This window comes from Mustela nigripes, chromosome 2, assembly GCF_022355385.1.
Source record: "Mustela nigripes isolate SB6536 chromosome 2, MUSNIG.SB6536, whole genome shotgun sequence".
Classification (NCBI taxonomy): domain Eukaryota; kingdom Metazoa; phylum Chordata; class Mammalia; order Carnivora; family Mustelidae; genus Mustela; species Mustela nigripes.
Window position 1 is genome coordinate 67,015,030 of NC_081558.1, and position 18,512 is coordinate 67,033,541.

Below are 18,512 nucleotides of genomic sequence, written 5' to 3' on the forward strand. Positions count from 1 at the left end.
ATTAAGGGCTGCCAGGGTGTAGGTATGGTGAGGGAGGGGGAGGGAAGCCTAAGGGAAATCCTTGTGGTGATGTCATAATTCTGTATCTTAACTTTGGTAGTGGTTATACGAGTCCATATGTTGATAAAATGACACAGACCTATATACACATGTTGCACCAATGTATATTTCCTAGTTGTTGTTGTTTTTTTTAATCTCCCTTGCTTCTTTTTTTTTTTTTAATTTTTTTAAAAAAACATTTTATTTATTTATTTGACAGAGATCACAAGTAGGCAGAGAGGCAGGCAGAGAGAGAGAGAGAGGAGGAAGCAGGCTCCCTGCTGAGCAGACAGCCCAATGCAGGGCTCGATCCCAGGACCCTGGGATCATGACCTGGGCCAAAGGCAGAGGCTTAACCCAGGCGCCCCTCCTAGTTTTGCTATCATACTATGATTACATAAGAAATTGAGTGAAGGGTTCACAGAACATCTCTATCTTTGCAGAAGACAATAAGGCAAAATTACTTCAAAATGAAGTTAATAAAATGAGAGAAACTGGATAGAACTGTATACACCTGTACAAAGATGAAGGTACCTGAAACTAGTGAACTGGGAGACTACTGATGTCAGCTTCCTAACACAAGAGGAATGCAGGGATATCACCACTAGGTGAAACTGGTATGACTCCATCATAACTTCAAAAAAATTTTAAATCAAGGTTAATAAAAGTACAGAAACAAGCACAAAACACACATGTACACAAACATACACAAACACAAAACATACCTGAAAAATTGGAAAACAGTCTTGTGTAGGAAGAGAATCTGTTTTTGAGCAGCCATTGTTGGGTTTCCTGGATCGTGGCTGAAGGCTGAAGTTGCTATTAACAAGGAAAATGAACACAAACAGAAACTATTCAAACTTAATAAAAAACCCAAGTCACTGGCAAGTTATAAACATTTAAACAAAACACAGAAATACTCCAAGTTTAAAGCAAAAAAAAACCCAAACAAAACCAAAAAACAAACCCACTCAAGAGGAGGACAGGTCTGATTACTCAGAGGCCCAAATGATGCCTCAAGCCCCTGTAAGAGCCTCAAAAATGCAGGCCCCTTAGAGCATCGGACAGCTTCAGGATGAGGACACTTACTTCACTGGAGGCCTGTGAAACTCCATCTCCCTGATGGTTTGGGGAAGAAGAATTGCTGGGGAGAAGAGAAGGAAGGAGAGGAGAATTATTATACACACACACACACACACACTCAAAACCAAGACATTAAAGGCTATTAAACTGGGTCAGTGTAACATAATACTGTAGGACAGAGCGTGTAGATCTGTGATTGAGAATGCTGGCACCACTGGTCAGGCAGTGAGTATGAGGAAAGTAACAGGAGGCTGTTCAGCAAGCGCCTCATCCTCCTCTTCTCTAGCAGTTCCAAGTAAGAACTTCAAGTTTTAGGAAACAAAAGGATTCCAATTATTTCAGGGGTGCCAGGAAAATGAAGGAAACTCATTCATTTTAGTAAGAAAATTATATGAGAAATCAAGATAGAGTTAAAAGTAACTGCAAAATACACACACACGTACACTCACACACTTAATAAAATAAGGAGGTCCAAGAAATAGTCCTAAATAAAAATGGAAAATGATCATCTGTTTAATTAATATATTTACCCATGATTAATGAAGGGGAAATTCAGGGAAGCAAAAGGAACAAAGGCGTGCCACTCTCCTTGAGTTTTTAAGATCAAACAAAAATGAAGACAACTCCACAGGGAGTGTGGCGCCTTCCTGGTCCTGGGCTCAGACTCCTTTCTTAGCACCTGTACTTCAGTTATGTAAGTTATGATGCTGACGTGACTCTCCCTCTCGGCCTACACAGACAGGGAAGGTGTGTGTCACCCGGAGAGCACAGCTCCTGGCCAGCACAGGGTGAAGCTGCTCCCAGAAGCTGTGTGCTCAGCCAGCAGTGCAGGAGCCCAGAGCCCGCCTCTGAAGTCATGACCTCTGCCCAAGACCACTCGGCCTGGGCTGTAAGACAAGAATGGCCCCCACATGGGGACATGCCAGTCCCTGGGCTCTCCAACGTAGAGTCCAAGAGTGTGTTCCTCCTCGTAAAGCACAAAGATCTACAAGATGAGCTGCCTGCTGCTCTACTCATCTTCACAGGAAAAAACACGTTTTTTGTGTTCTTATCAGACTCTGTTACAGACAGGATATTTGTGTTCCCTCAAAATGCATACACTGACCATCCTCACACACACCCCTGCCCCCTCGCCCCGCATGACAGTGAGGAGGCGGCGCCCCAGGGAGGGACCAGGAAGGCGAGATCAAAAGGGCATCTGCTCCACTGCGTGAGAACCCAGGTGGCACGGGCAACCTGGAGGGCCCTCACCAGAACCACCCAGACCTCACACTTCCAGTTCCACAACTGCAACAAACAAGTTTCTGTTGTCTCTAAGTCCCTGATCTGGTGTTCTGTCATAGTAGCCACAGCTGACAAAGACAGACCTGTTGGTGTGGCCAGAGTGTAAGAAAAAGAACCTTTCCCTCCCAATCTTGTATATTTTTCCCTTCCCAGTGAGAAACCTCCCAACAACAGGGCACTTCTGATCTGACCTGCTCGGGATCAGCTCTTCAGCAGAGCCCCAGGAAGGCAAGCCCACTCCCACCTCCGGCACCACGTGGCACCTACAGGACCCATGTGACAGCATCCCCTGCCCCCACCCAGAGCCCACAGGGTTTACAGATGCCAATCACAGCCAGAGAATAAAACAGAACAAGTCCACCATCCCCAATTCTAAAACCACAGTAAAGTTTTAGAAATTGAAAGTCTTTCCTGTAAGTTTAAAGACTTACCATAATAAAGAAAGAAGTAAATAGTCTGTGTAACGTGAGGCAGAAAAAGCAGAGCAGGAACAGCTCTCTGATATGGTGCGCACTGAAGACAGATGTACTTTATATTAAATGCAATCTGAACCCATCCGAGTCACAGTTTCACCTTAATAACTCACTGTCCACTATCCACGAACTCCATTCATGTTTTTTTCTCTCACAAAGAATGTACCTTGAAAATGCCTCCTTTTCTACCATTCCTACAGCTGTGAATGTATGAGGCATGAAGGGCGAAGAACAAAAAGGCTGGCAGGCAAAGAAAAGACCATTTTCCTCTCAAGCTGAGGTGGCTAGCTCCCATGACTATAAACCTCAGATATAAAAAAGAGGATGCTGAGAAGTGAGAGAGAGGGCAGTGAAGGAGCACAGTGTGGCCAGGCCCAGGCGAGCGACGGCACGAAGCGGTACCTGTCGGGGATGCTGCAAGTGCCCTGCTGTGGGGACGTGAAGGCGGGCGCTGTGGAAGGGCTGCTATTCACGTAGGCTGTGGGGGTATCGGGCCATGGAGAACACTAAGGATAGAAACAAAAATAAATTAATGAGATGCTTTTAGAAGTGTACGGAAAAAATATTTTCGTAAGTCACTCTCTAGTCTGGCCAAATGCGAGGTTATAAAACATAAGACACCTGACGCTCATCAAGCAACCTCACTGAAACATCAGATTTATTACTTCTGTGTGGCTTTACTTGCCACCCGCGACTACACACTGCTTAATCTCAGGGAAGACCTGAAGTGATGACAGCAGCAAAATGTATGCAGGCATTTTTAACGTACACTTCTGTACAGCTGACTTCTAAGAACTTTCACTCCCCACTTTATCAGTTCTGTAGCAGGTACCTATCAAAGTTTAGAACAGCAGAGGCAAGAATGGATTCATAAGCAGCATCTGACACCTATGGTGACCAGGACAGTGGCTCTGTCCCCCTAGCACTCCTTTGCCCGCTAACCCAGAGCAGCCTGGCCAGTACCCCCTTGCTTTCTTTGGAATCCTCTAAGATTAATAATCCCCAAGCAAATAAGACAGGCCGGGCATCAACACACATCAACATGTACCATGCTGCCCATGTCTCTCTGTCTACATGTTTACTATTTACAGTTTCTGAAAGATGCACGGTGAACTAGGGTATTTTTCAACCCCATGTACCATTCTGACCAAAGATAGAGCAAAGATACAAAGACGCATTGATTATTACAATCAGGAGAGGTGAAAAAGCTAAAGTCAAAAGCATGCTGAGCGGGCTGAGCAAGCCAGGGCAGCCAAGGATGAGCCTTCAAACCTGAGCTATGTACAGAGCGAGTCCATCTCACTCCCGGATATTCCCTCTAGAATGAGTCTGTGTTAGGACATCCTCGGTTTCAAGGCCCCCTTCAGAATCACTGTGCTCCCATTTTACACAAAATAGTCGTCATACCTCACCATGGACAGGAGATAGAAAACCCTCCCCCAAACCAAGCAAAAGACCATTCAAAGACACTAGGATAAATTTTAAAAGTACGTGATCTAAAACAATTCTTCCAGTGGCACCAGGGTGGTTCGGTCAGTTAAGCGTCTGCCTTTGGCTCAGGTCAAGATCCCAGAGTCCTGGGATCAAGTCCCCACACTGGGCTCTGTGTTCAGTAGGGAGTCTGCTTCTCCCTCTGACCCCCTCCCCTCTCGCGTTCTCACTCACTCACTCTCTGAAATAAATAAAATCTTTGAAATAAATAAATAAATTCTAAAAATGTAAATTCTTCTGTATGTCAGGCAGTTTTCAAATCCTTGTCTTCAAAAACTGAAGGAGACCTGGTGTCAGCTGACACGTACTGAAATAATCTACCAGTTCATACAAAAATAGGTCACTGGGATTTTGTGCAGATAATTCAACAGGAATTTCAAGACTTGAATGACACCGATAAAAGAAAAATAAGCACATCTAAATGAAGTTTCTCTTATCTATTAAAAAAATCTAGAATTTGATTGCATTCTATCCTGTCTCATTCTTCATGACATATTTCCAATAACATTTCTATTTTATAATTAAACAGCTGTTCATCAAAATGTGTATGATTTGTTGTTTTGATAAACTGGTACCAGTCATAAGTAGTTTTCAATTTCTTGGGCAGCCTGGGTAGCTCAGTCTGTAGAGCATGTGGCTCTTAATCTTGAGGTCATGAGTTCAAGCCTCACAATGATCTACCTAAAAAAAAAAAAAACTGCTCAACTGACAGGCTTTATGGTCAAAGGAAATTATAAATCTCAGTTTCTGTAAGTCTGTCATAAAGAAGTAACCAGGGTGGGGCACCTGGGTGGCTCAGTGGGTTAAAGCCTCTGCCTTCGGCTTAGATCATGATCTCAGGGTCCTGGGATTGAGCCCCGCATCAGGCTCTCTGCTCAGCAGGGAGCCTGCTTCCCTCTCTCTCTCTCTGCCTGCCTCTATGCCTACTTGTGATCTCTGTCAAATAAATAAAATCTTAAAAAAAAAAAAAAAAAAGGTAACCAGGGTGATAAAACATTAAGATTTTTAGGCAGGGACACCTTGGTGGTTCAGTCAGTTGTGCATCTGACTCTTGGTTTCAGCTCAGGTCATGATCTCAGGGTTGTGAGATTGAGCCCCATGTCAAGCTCAGTACCTCAGGAAGTCTGATTCTCTCCCTCTCCCCCTCCCCCCCCCCCCTTTGCCCCCTTACACTTCCCCCTGCTCACTGCATGTGCTCTCTAATAAATCAATCAATCTTTAAAAAAAGATTTTCAGGGGCGCCTGGTGGCTCAGTTGTTAAGCGCCTGCCTTTGGCTCAGGTCCTGATTCCAGGGTCCTAGGATCGAGCCCCGCAGGGACTCAGCAGGAAGCCTGTTTCTCCCTCTACAACTCTCCCCTCTTGTGTTCCCTCTCTCGATGCTACCTCTCTGTCAAATAAATAAATAAATCTTTAAAAAAGTAAAAAGTAAAGATTTTCAGGCATAAAAGTACATCATATTGGATGAAATTATTTATGGGGAGTGGAAGAGAAAAGAGATCATGAAGAAAGAGTGGGATAAAATTTCAGACTTAACTAAAGAGCTTCATCATGAGCTATTTAAATGATAATGGGTGTCAAATTGCTATGAATACACTTCCAAAAGTAGTATAGCAGTTTTATCTTAAATTATAATACAAATATTCATGATGCCAGAAAACTGTCTTCTTTGCAACTGTTTAGATTTATGATGAAAATTTTCACGTCAACCTGAAAACGTGCAAGGGAGTACATAGTTTTCAAAATTCTTTTGCGTGTAGAAGTGTCCAGACCCCAGTGTGAAGGAGCTAAGAGACTGTGAAGCACTGAGGGCAGAAACTAGTCTCCCCGACGGTTACAGGTGCTTACAACGGGTCTGACACCCATCAGAAGTATGGATAGAGGGGCGCCTGGGTGGCTTAGTTGGTTAATCGGCTGCCTTCGGCTCAGGTCCTGATTCCAGGGTCCTGGGATTGAGCCTCGCATCAGGGTCCCTGCTCAGCAGAGAGCCTGCTTCTCTCTCTCCCTCTGCCTGCCGCTCTGCTTACTTGTGCTCTCTGTCAAATAAATAAAATCTTTTAAAAAAAGAAGAAGAAGAAGAAGAAGAAGTAGTAGTAGTAGTACAGATAGAGGGAAAATAAAACAAATCCCAGGTTCTCAACATTCTTTACAACCACCCATTGTGTATTCCCTCAAAAACTGGAAAAGTGATTACAGACTTACTGTTTCAACTACTACTAGCTTTCAAAAAAGCAATCAAATATAGCTGGACAGGACAGCTGAACTCACTGCACGCAAACCAATTTCATTCTCAACAACCTTTTGCACAACAAGGCCCCCTCCTTTCAAACTGGGGCCTTGTTTCTCCCTTCACCTGACTCTCCCTTCACCTGACAGAGTAGCACGTCCCCTGGTTATGCGGTCTGAGGAAGCAGCTAACAGATCTAGTAACTTTCTGGATGCCTCATGCCCATAATCAGCTCCACTACCTGGAAGACGATTTTCATGCTACACCATCCTCCCCAGATATAAAACACGAGGTAATCTAACATGCATATCTAAGTGGGGTGAACCTTTTAATATCAAGCCTCCGCATACCTGCTCATCACTGCCCACTGTCTGTAGACATGAAGCCATCAACAGCTTCAAGTTAACAGCACAGGACAACCAAGGTATAGGACCTCCATAAACACACCTATTTCACTTTAACACAAGCTCGATTCCTTGAATAGTAGAAAAGCAGGGCTGCTAAACAATGGCCTACATCTAAAACTTGCCCAATAAATAGGAGGCCTCCTGACCAGGAAATCAGTGTTTGGAGAAAACTGGTCCTGCTAGGAGACCTTGGCTTTTTGGGAGTAATGGGTGGCAGGGTGTCCGATGGCCAGGCTGCTTGCCACACTATGGCCTGCCTGCCCATATCTTACGGGCTCCTCTTCCAGTCTGAAACCAGGAGGGCAAAGCACATGGAGGAAGACTAGCCCGATGTTTCTCCTACCTTGTCCTGCCTCCCTGAGTGTAAAGGTAAGCAGTGTGGGACTGCCTCTATCCCGAGGAGAGTCTAGAATTGATGACAGCCCCAGCAACATGTGGCTTGGACTCATGTGGGCACAGTTTCCATGCACTGTTAACAAAGTCCCGCCTCTGACAGACTGGGAAACGCTGACCCACCTTAGAGTGGAGACACTGGCAGCCCCGAGGTGAGCCAGTGCAACACAGCTCAGAGACCAAGACCAGAGGACGCATTAAAGGTTTCACCTCTATTAACCAGCAGTAGGGCCTCTATTCAGTGTGGGACCAGTTCATGCAATGCCTTTTAACATGGGAACCTAACCTCCCTTCCTAACAAAAGTCAACTGTCACTATCCAACAACTGTGAGAAATGCTGGCCTTTCTTTGTAGGCACTTGCAGAAATGTAGGAAATGCTGCAGACTTTTTTTAACATTAACCTGTACCTTGCTTTTTAAAAACAGGTTTCAAAGAGGATCTCTAACCACCCCCTACAAGTATCTTAACCCAACCAAACTCAGCTCAGGGGAGCAAACAACACGCTCTAGGAAGATGTGAAATCCCAGGCCAGTGAACTGCTGACGTTTTGCACACTTTAGACTTGAGTTAAGAATCATTAATAATTTACCAACAAATTCTACCATCTCCAGATTAGCTCTGGACTATAACAGATTAATTTATGAAATATCAGAACCCATTCCTTTTAATTAAGTCATTTCCAACAAGAAGGGTAAAGTGAATTGAGTTACCAGGATCTCCCCAGAAAAGTTTACCAAGAACTATCTGTGAGTCTTCAGCTGGGAAATGAGACAGAGGATTAACAACATAAAATTGGAGAGGGGCCTTCTGGGGTAGGAGCATATAGTTGTTCCATACAACCCCTGACCCAAATCCAAAAAGCCCAGTTAAAGAAAATGCATCATGTATGCTCCCCATCCATCCAGATGACTACATTTTCAAGGTTACTGCATAAAGAAGCACTTAAAATACTGTCATGCTATGCTTTAGCTTGGAAATGAGGTTCCTGTGATAGTGCCTGTGACTTTCATAGCACAGCTAATTACACATACATACGTAAACGTGGAAATCCCACGTTTGGCACCTTGATAGTATAAACGCTGCAATAAAATGAAGAGACTAGCCAACAATACGTATGATGACAGTTACTTTTAAAAATTCGAGAATGCTCTGTGTTTACATATACTGTGGGTACGTTGTGATCAAAGTCTAAAAATACGATAAACCTTGGTGGACCATTTGATACAGAACTGGGTCATGAAATAAAGATCTGCTGCCCTGAAGCTGACAAAGCCAAACCCCCTGACTGGATGTTGGGGCAAACAGGTCTGAGGGTACCAAGGTGCCTATTCTGGCCTGAAGCAGAAGATCACAATGCAGGAGGCAAGAGGAAACACCAATGCAAAGATTTCTTTCTACCAGTGCTGCCAAACAGGCATTTAAAAGCACAGACAGACGCACATTCTTATCCTACATGCAGGGAAATGTGACACAAAGTATTGCAATGTTAATGTCAAGCTTGCTGCCATCATGTCTCTAAATATCCATGAAAGTTTCTTATCAGTTATACACATGAGAAAGCAAAACCTTTAATTACACAAAAAAGATGACTATTTTACTAAAGAAAGTATTTTCAATTAATTTCAGTGCTCTTGAAGGAAGTGTGTGTGCAGAGGAGAGAGAGGGAGGGAGGGAGGAGGGGGAGGAGACAGGGAGGGAACACATTTTTGAGTGTCGTTTTTCCCTCCAAAACCACCCACTATGGTCAACTTTGTTTTAAAGTGTTAGATTTAGGAAATTTTCCTCAGTGAGGAACAAACAGAAAGCAGGAAGTCTAAACAAAGGCAAATTAAATCAAGACAAGGACATCAAAAACAAATTTGGCTTTACTTTTCGGTGGAAGTTGATCCTATATCTAACACTGCACAAGGTTTCTTGCACAATGAAAAGAGAAGCAGAAGTCCCTTACACTGCCTCGCTTTGCCAGAGAATCACCGTAGTCTGCTGGCAAAGTCCGCTTGCTGGACTTTTTCTGCTCATGTTCAACTGCATCTTCAATTATAGGCTCAAGCCTCATCTGGACAAACACCAAAGATTGGGATCAATGTCTTTTCATTATACAAAGAAAGATCTAATACCCTGTTTTATGTCTCTGCAGTCCAATTAAACAAATGTATGACTAGCAGGATTCAAAGTTAAAGAAAATGCAAAACCCCAGCAGTGACAAAAATCAGACATTCTAGGCCCCGACTTAATCTCTTGCCAACTTCAGGGTTTGTAAGGTCTGTTTCTGAGACCAGATTGGGATTTCAGCATCTTCATTCATGACCCCACCCAGGAAACTAATCTATTTAAAACCCCCAATTTAAATAAAATCTTTCCCCCGCAAATTTCACAAAGAACATTATGTCAATCTACCACCCAATCTTCCCCAACCCCTTTGTAGCAAAACTCCTCCGTAGAGCGAGTGCTACTATCAAAGCACTGCTTCTCCTCAGAAACCAAAATGCAGCCCCACATTACCTCGGTGAGGATGGTGGTGTCATAGGATGGCTGATACTTTTCCTTCTCGTGAGCTGTTCTCTTCTCCATCTTCTCTCGGTCCGTTTTTTGTTTCCTGTCTGCACCTTTAGGCTTAAAAACAAAGTGCATGATTTCCTCCATTAGGCTGAAGATGGACAATTTACAAGCACAACTGGGTCTTTCTAAAAAGCCCAGTTTCTATCGCATACCTTAAACACTTTGATTTGGCAGCTAGCTGAGTGTAGATGATCCGTGTATTCTCCGTTTTCATTCTGCTTAAAGGTGTCGACCTGAATCCTGAAAGGCACTCCCTTCTCACCTCCGTGCTTCCGGGGAGTAAATTCTGTGCTGATGCAGTGTACCTGGAAAACAACTCAAGCTGAAAGGGACTCAAAGTACCATCCACTGCGTCTCCTTCTATTTTGCTCCTTCTCAGATGTCCTACCCCAGCCATAAATTCAGGATCCCTTCAAACAAACTCTTACATATTAGTCAGACGGCTGTCAAGAATTCTTCCGTATGGCTTTCCTTTCACAAATCCAACTGGGCCTTTCTGAACTTTCTGGCAATGAGCTCTTCCCAAGTCCAATGCCTCTCCTCTCACACAGGACTTGTTCAGGTTACAAAAACGCCTCTACCTCCTCTCTGGACAGGATGATGCTCAGACCCAGGGTCTTTGGCCTTTCACGTAGCTCAGTCCACAGCAACCAAACCCTCATTGCTGAGAGCTTCCATCACCTGCCTTCTTTTGTCACTGCCCCAACTCTAGCCAACCCATCAGGTTACTGCTGTGCCTACATACACCAGCTGTGACACCGCCCAGGGAGTAGCTACTACTTATCCTACCTGTATCGACCTAAACTGTTCTGTCAACCTTCAAAGTTCACTGAGGACAATGCTCATTTCCTACCACTTCTGCCCCTCTCCCAACACCAGCACAATGTCAACTAACATGAACCATGTCCCACATGACTATTCGTTGGCAGGATACAGACAGTATTTGGTAAACCAAAAAAACCACAAAATACTAAGGATTCTTAAAAAATAAATACAAAAGTAAACAAATATTCTTTACAGTTCATATAAATCAGAGACTACTTAGACTGATCAGCAATTAAGCAATTTGCCTTTCTACATAAAGATTACCTACTCAGTTTTAATTCCACCACTTATAAATCTGAATATACAGGGTATAAAAATTACTATCAATCATATTTGACATATATTAATGTTTCCAAAAAAACTCATCTCTCGGGGACACCTGGGTGGCTCAGGTGGTTAAAGCCTCTGCCTTCAGCTCAGGTCATGATCCCAGGGTCCTGGAATTGAGCCCCACAATGGGCTCCCTGCTCGGCAGGGAGCCTGCTTCCCCTCCTTCTCTCTCTGCCCGCCTCTCTGCCTACTTGTGATCTCTGTCTGTCAAATAAATAAATAATTTTTTTTTTTTTTTTAAAAACCTCATCTCTTAGGGATACAAGTTGAGTATTTATGGGTGAAATGAAATGCCTGGGAGTTGCTTAAAAGCATTCCATCAAGGGGTGCCTGGGTGGCTCAGTGGGTTAAAGCTTCTGACTTCGGCTCAGGTCATGATCCCAGGATCCTGGGATTGAGCCCCACATCAGGCTCTCTGCTCAGTGGGGAGCCTATTTCCTCTTCTCTCTCTGCCTGTCTCTCTGCCTGTTTGTGATCTCTGTCTGTCAAATAAATAAACAAAATCTTTTATTAAAAAAAAAAGTATTCCACCAATAACTAAAACAGAGGAAACTACTAATAACTGTTGAAGCCAGGTGATGGGTACATAGAGGATTCATTACTATTCTATTACTTTCGTGGGATTTGAAATTTTCAGTATTACAATGTCTTTTAGTTATGCTAGAGAGAAAATCTTGAAACATACAGTTTTTTCAATCCCACCCTTTTATTCTGTTTTTTTTTTTTTAAAGATTTATTTATTTATTTGACAGAGAGAAATCACAAGTAGATGGAGAGGCAGGCAGAGAGAGAGAGACAGGGAAGCAGGCTCCCCGCTGAGCAGAGAGCCCGATGCGGGACTCGATCCCAGGACCCTGAGATCATGACCTGAGCCGAAGGCAGTGGCTTAACCCACTGAGCCACCCAGGCGCCCCTCTGTTTTATTTTTTTTAAGTGAACTCTACACCCAGTACTGAGCTTGAACTTATCACCCTGAGATGAAGATTCGTATGCTCTACTGGCCAAGCCAGCCAGGCACACCAATACTACCCTTTTAACAGGAGCTTTGGTTAAAGAAAAATGCATCTTATGAAAAATAGAAGTTTTGATTACTGTCACTACCAATGGTAAAAGTTAACATCTGAATCACGTTTTACATATCAGATTGTCTTTATATATGTCAGCCTATAAATGATAAATGTAGTAAATTAACTCCTATTTAAAAGTTTATACATATGTAAATTTAAAGTATATAAAATAGAAGACATTACAAGATAGCTTACAAATAAGCATTTAAAGAAGGTAAGATCATGTGTCAAGAATTTAACCTCATTTGTGGCCTTTCAAATGACTAGGCTAGTATACTTCTATTAATGTAAAAACTCCAAACCTGAATGAAAGCAGACGTGCGCTTCGCAGGGTCCCACAGAAATTCAACTGCATTTAACTGGCTTGGATTTGTCCTTGTGTCAATTATTCCCACAGACATTGGAATATCTGTATTTTTAAGAAAGTTACATAGAAATTCATCCACTATGAATAATTAAAAAGCTTACTACTTACTATAATTATGTTCAAATGAAATTATTTCACCTCCACGCAGAACCTTTTTCTTCAATGTTTTCCCGGTCAACGATGCTAACATGGAAACCCATCTAAACCTACCAGACTTTCTCCCACCATGGTTTCTATTTCATTTTATTCAACATATGATGGATGGTGTCAATTAAGAATTAAATAAATGATTTCAAACTCCAAATTCCTGGCTCAGGTTCTTTAAGTACCAAAAAACTACTTCATTTCTAAATTATTTAACAATGCAAAGCACACAGGATCTGCTAACACCAACACTCTCTCCCACACAATTATACATGGTGCGTTCTCTACCAAACAACTGCCTTCATCTCTCCAGTCTTCTGACAGCCACCTGTACCTAAATCGAGAAGTCTGTCTCCTGGACGATTCCACTTCCAGCCTTCAAGCTGTTGATGCTCTGTATATTGTAGCCGTCTGTCATGGAATACAACTCTTATGATGCTCTATGGAACAAGAGGGGAAAATGAATACTTTTAAACTGGTCCAGCTAAAATGCAGAAGCATTTTCGATTCTTATGCATTAACCTATAATAGAAGAACATACCAAAAAATATTCTGCTTTAAACATTTTCTAAGTGAACTGCTTTGTTCTTGGAATATCTGGATAACTCAGAAATAAAAGGCACAAATAAAATGATTACTTATGTAAAATTATTATTTACAGTCTGATATTGCAATTCAAAATTAAGGTATATGCCCATAAAATCATTGAGCAAGAATTCTATTTCTATGAAGAAAACATCAGATGCACACAGGAATTACTAAAGCCAAACAGTAGTAAAAACAGAAACAGAAACCCAGGTACAATAGTAAAACTGTTCATTTAAAATAAGTTAGTAACTGAACTTCTTTCTTTAAAGACCCTCAAGGATAAATACTAATATACAGAAATGCTGAATCATTATATTGTACATCTGAAACTAATATAACACTGCAAGTTAATATATATATTTCAATGAAATAAAAAATAAAGAAATAGTCAAGAAATAGGTGGAAGAATCTGCAAAATAAGACCCAGCAAAAAAGGAACATATATGCAAAAGTCATTCTCTACTATTTCATTTGCAAGAGGTTATCTGAGGTAAGCTAGGGAGAGAAAAAACAAAACAAAACAAAACCAAAACAACCCACAGGTAAGCTTTACCCAAACACTACGGTTCCTAGGGAAGACTTCACTCCACAATCTGGCCAGTTCTCTGCTCTCCGCCCATCCCTCCTTCGCCTCCCAGAGGTTTGGAGTGCCAACTATTGTTTCACTCCAGGAACAGGAAAACAAGTCATCCAAATGCCTTCAGATACCACATTTGCACTAATTTGTGTTTGTGACACATTCATAGATAACTTTCTCATGATGCAATAAGATATTCACATTTCCAGTAGACACTCTGGTATAAATAGGAAATAATTTGTTAGCAATACATATAAATATTACTTTAGTGGCCCTGTATTCCCTACCCACCAGGTACTGCTCATAGCAGATAAATATTTTGAAGCAAACTATTTAAAAGGAGCCATATTTTTTCTTAAAGATTTTATTTATTTGAGAGCAAAAGAGAGCAGAGCAGGGAGGAGAGGGAGAAGAAAGTTCCCTATGAGCAGGGAGCCCATGGTGGGGCTTAATCCCTGGACCCTGAGGATAATGACCTGAGCTGAAGGCAGACACCCAACTGACTAAGTCACCCAGGAGCCCCAAAGTAGCCATATTTTAATTTGAAATACAGTTGGCCCTTCACAACATGGGGTTAGGGGCACTGAGAACTTAAGTACTTAACAGCCTACTACTGACTAGATACTTTACTAATAACATCAAAAGCCAAAAAACATATATTTTATATGTTATATATATTATATACTATATTCTTACTATAAAGCAATCTACAGGAAAAGAATCAGTTACTAAGAAAATCATAAAATACATGTACAGTACTGTACTGTATTTATTGAAAAAATATGCCTGTAAACGGACTCACACCATTCAAAGCTGTGTTGTTCAAGGGTCAATTGTTGTTTAAAAAGAGGCCGAGTCAGCTGCAGGACCAAAGTGGAAATCTACAAAGGCAGTCGCTGCTCTGATTTATGCCCATCTGCCTTCCCCACCTGCACCCACGTCTACAGGGCCTGCCCAGGTGGACACCCACTTTACGCCACCGCCTGCTGGCTGCAGACCTCACAGAGAGGGTGCACGGGCTGGTGGTGGCTGCTGGGTCACACTCACCAACATGCTGAACTCAGGATAAAGTGCAGCAGAGAAATGACATGATTTTTATTCTTTCATATTTAACTAAATCCACAAATTCAGAAGAAAACAGTATGAGAATGTAGATATCAGATTTGAGCTTTATAAAACCCCGTTCTAGAAGGTCAGTCTAAGACAGCTTCAGTAAGATATATGAAAGAAGAACCATAGTTAAGAAGCGGCAATATAGAAAACTACTGAAATGAAACCAGAAGGGGAAAGGTCATTAATTCAGACACCCAGCAACAGATAAAGGGGCCCTAACAGTACGATAAATAGAACTTGAGCACCTCACTGAGTACAGCACAGTCAACAAGCTCCAAAGCATCCCTGACACCTCAGCCTTTGTTCGGCAAGACTCCCCCAAACTAGCAGAGTCAAAGATCATGAGGCCAAGAATTAGACTTAGGGAGCTCCTAGGCAAAAAATGATGTGATTTTGAGGATATTCACCCTGCAACTTGTGGTGGTGACCAACTGTCGCTCTGCATCCCAGGCAGGCTCTCGGGATCTAACTGGACATTTTCTGACATAGCCACCAAATCAGATAAATGGTTTATCAGGTGAAGATGAAACAGATTTAGGACCTTTTAAAAATTAACCTTTCCAATCTGGAAGTTAACTGTTTAGAGAAACCGATGCTTTCAAAATAAGTACCCTTGTCTAGAAAGAGTATGCTGGTTTAATGCCAACAAAACCTCTACTTTGCACTGATAAGGGGATGGTTTCTTTACTGTCAACAGTTCATGATCTCATGATGAAGTCGTTTTTGCCTTCATTTTTTGACTTGCTTTAATCGCATATATTAAATGTTTTTACGTATTTTAATTTGGAACTAAATCTCAGGAAGGGGAACTTAGAGCAGTCATGCAACAACTTAATTCCGCCATTCCAAGTTAATCTGACCGGTATTTTTAACTAGTTTACCAAAAGTATTTTAAAACATTTAAGTATCCCCTATCAGACTGATTCTTTGGAAATCTTACCACCTATTCACAGGGAACCACTCTAGAAAGTCAGCTTATCCTCACTGATAAATGACAACCTGCTTCAAAAGTGACTTTCCCCATGCTTTGAGGGATACTTAAATTTTGGCATTGGATCCACATGCCAAAGTATGTTTTATTTTCCTCAGAATGCTGAATAGCTATGAACAATGAACTTAGTTAAAATTACTGTTAAAAGGGCACCTGGGTGGCTCAGTTATTAAGCATCTGCCTTTGACTCTGCTGGGATCGGGCCCCTCATCAGGCTCCCTGCTCAGCGGTAAGCCTGCTTCTCCCTCTCCTACTCTCTCTGCTTGTGTTTCCTCTCTCGCTGTGTCTGTCAAATAAATAACTAAAATCTTTAAAAAAAAAAAATTAAAGGGAAAAATTAAAATTCAGTAAATTCTATAGTCCAGCCAAAAAAAAAAAAAAAAAGTAAGAAAAAGAAGAAAGAAAAAAGCAAGCACAAGGCAGAACAGATAAAACAACACTAGCAAACTGCTGACAGTTGTGGCAGCTGGTAGGAGACCTTATCCCTAGCATCCACGATACACATGTAAAGTTTATCAGAAACCACCGCATGATAAACACATGTGTATAAACATATCATTCTACTTCTGCGTATGTTTCAATTTTATCATATAAGTAGTTTTTTAGTAGTGTTCTACCATTTTTGGATCCAGTTTTAAGGCTCTCAATACAGGGCACATGATAATGCCTTACTCAATTTTATAGACAAATCTATAATTTAAACAATTTTTCTACTCTTCTATACTGATTAAAAAAAAAAAAAAAAAAAGCCAGCATCTCACAGTCACCAAACTTAACTTTCATTGGGAGAGAAGAGTTTACCCACATCTTCCCTTAAAATATGTATCATTGGTTGGATTTTAACTGGGTGTGAGACAATTGGCAGATCTGCTGAAGGTGAGCCAGGGCACCCAATGGCCTGAAAATAAACCAGCTTGGGACCAAAACATCCTGAGAGAACCTCGGACATTCAAAGCTTCCTGCACACTGGAAAATGAGAGCTATTAAGTCTGGCTCCTGCACCAGACCATCACTATTTGTCATGAAAGCCCAAAAGAGAATAGCCAACCCACATAGGGCTTGTTCACTCTGAACCATGATGGCTTTTTAAAATGGTGAGCCCAGTCAGCATGCACTATGGCCAGAATGCCCACAGGAAGGAACAACAAAAAAATAAGACCATCTGAGTTACCCTGTAGAGACCAAATCCCCTAATTGAGCATAGACACGATAGTCTCAGAGTATAAATGGCAAACAACCTCTCTTCCTCTGTTCCAGGTAAGATGGGAGCCCCGGGAATCAGAAGACATCTGTCTGGGAGCTCAGTCCAATTGGCAAGACACTGAGTGGTGAGGAACCCCCCACCCTTCCCTCAACTGCTCATAGGATTGGGGGCTTCCTGCCTCCAGGAGTCAGAGTAACGCTAAACACGTTAAACAGAGGAATGCTAAAACACGCCAAATTTGTTCACCTTTATGTTAGTATCCATTCCCCCTGTGAAGGTTGCCTTTCCTGCACTCGTCCTCTAAAAAGGCAGATCCACAGAGGGCAGTCTTCCCAGGGGAATGCCTCTCTAGAGTGAGGGCCCAGCAGTGCCCAGGCCCCTATATGCCTCTCTGTGGGAAGATGGAAGTATCAAGGAACTCTTGCCTGCTTCTCTCTTGCTAACACTTAGATATACTGAAGTTCTGCCTTCTTCCAAAAGTCTTGCCCTGTAATACTACAGAATCTGTAACACACCGTGGTGAGTGACAGGTAGAGGCCAGAGGACCCACCCTGCATGACACTGGAGAGGGCAGAGATGGTTCTGAAGATACATCCTAAAAGGGATGAGCTATGCCTCCTATACTTGGAATGACTGTCTTTATTCAGATACATTAAGAAGAGTAAACTCTCGAGAGTTCAAATTTTACCTAGAGAAATTTAAGAGGTGAAATAAAAGGGTTTTTAAAAGTTTCATATAACACTTCCATTTCCCCCATACTTTTATTTTGAAAGAAAAACTTAGAAGTCTTTGACGTCACCCTACAACCCAGCAGTTGCACTACTGTGTATTTACCCTAAAGATACAAATGTAGATCAGAGGAGGCACGTGTGCCCCAATGTTTATAGCAGCAATGTCCACAACAGCCAAACTATGGAATGAGCCTAGACGTCTGTCAACAGATGAACTGTAAAGATGTGATGTGTACACATACACACATGTGCGTGCGCGTGCGCGGATTATGCAGCCATCAAAAAAACCTAGCCTTTTACCACGATGTGGATGGAATTAGAGGGTATTATGCAAAGCGAAGTAAGTCAGAGAAAAACACTTATCATATGATCTCACTGATAGGAGACTGATATGAGGAATATGAAAAACACGAAAGAAGACCACAGGGGACTGGAGGGAAAAATGGAACAAGACAAAACCAGGGAGGGCGACAAACCATAAGAGACTCAATCTCAGGAAACAAACTAGGGTTGCTGGAGTGGAAGAGGGTAGGAGAGATGGGGTAGGTGATGGACAATGGGGAGGGTATGTGCTATGGTGAGAGCTGTGAATTGTGTTAAGACTGATGATTCACAGACCT

At 42.1% G+C, this 18,512-nt stretch overlaps 1 protein-coding gene across 2 annotated transcripts in view; it reads right to left on the minus strand.

The window, feature by feature from the left end:
• UBP1 (upstream binding protein 1) overlaps positions 1-18,512 on the minus strand; it is a 58,773-nt gene that overhangs the window by 12,962 nt on the left and 27,299 nt on the right. Inside the window, exons 4-11 of one of the 2 annotated variants that reach the window (XM_059390634.1) lie at positions 13,023-13,128; positions 12,480-12,586; positions 10,108-10,260; positions 9,899-10,009; positions 9,345-9,452; positions 3,282-3,385; positions 1,129-1,183; positions 765-858 (exon numbers count right to left, since the gene is read on the minus strand). In XM_059390634.1, the coding sequence (XP_059246617.1) occupies positions 765-858; positions 1,129-1,183; positions 3,282-3,385; positions 9,345-9,452; positions 9,899-10,009; positions 10,108-10,260; positions 12,480-12,586; positions 13,023-13,128 (838 nt within the window). The remainder of the gene's footprint in view (positions 1-764; positions 859-1,128; positions 1,184-3,281; positions 3,386-9,344; positions 9,453-9,898; positions 10,010-10,107; positions 10,261-12,479; positions 12,587-13,022; positions 13,129-18,512) is intronic. The other variant, XM_059390635.1, reaches the window with a different exon arrangement.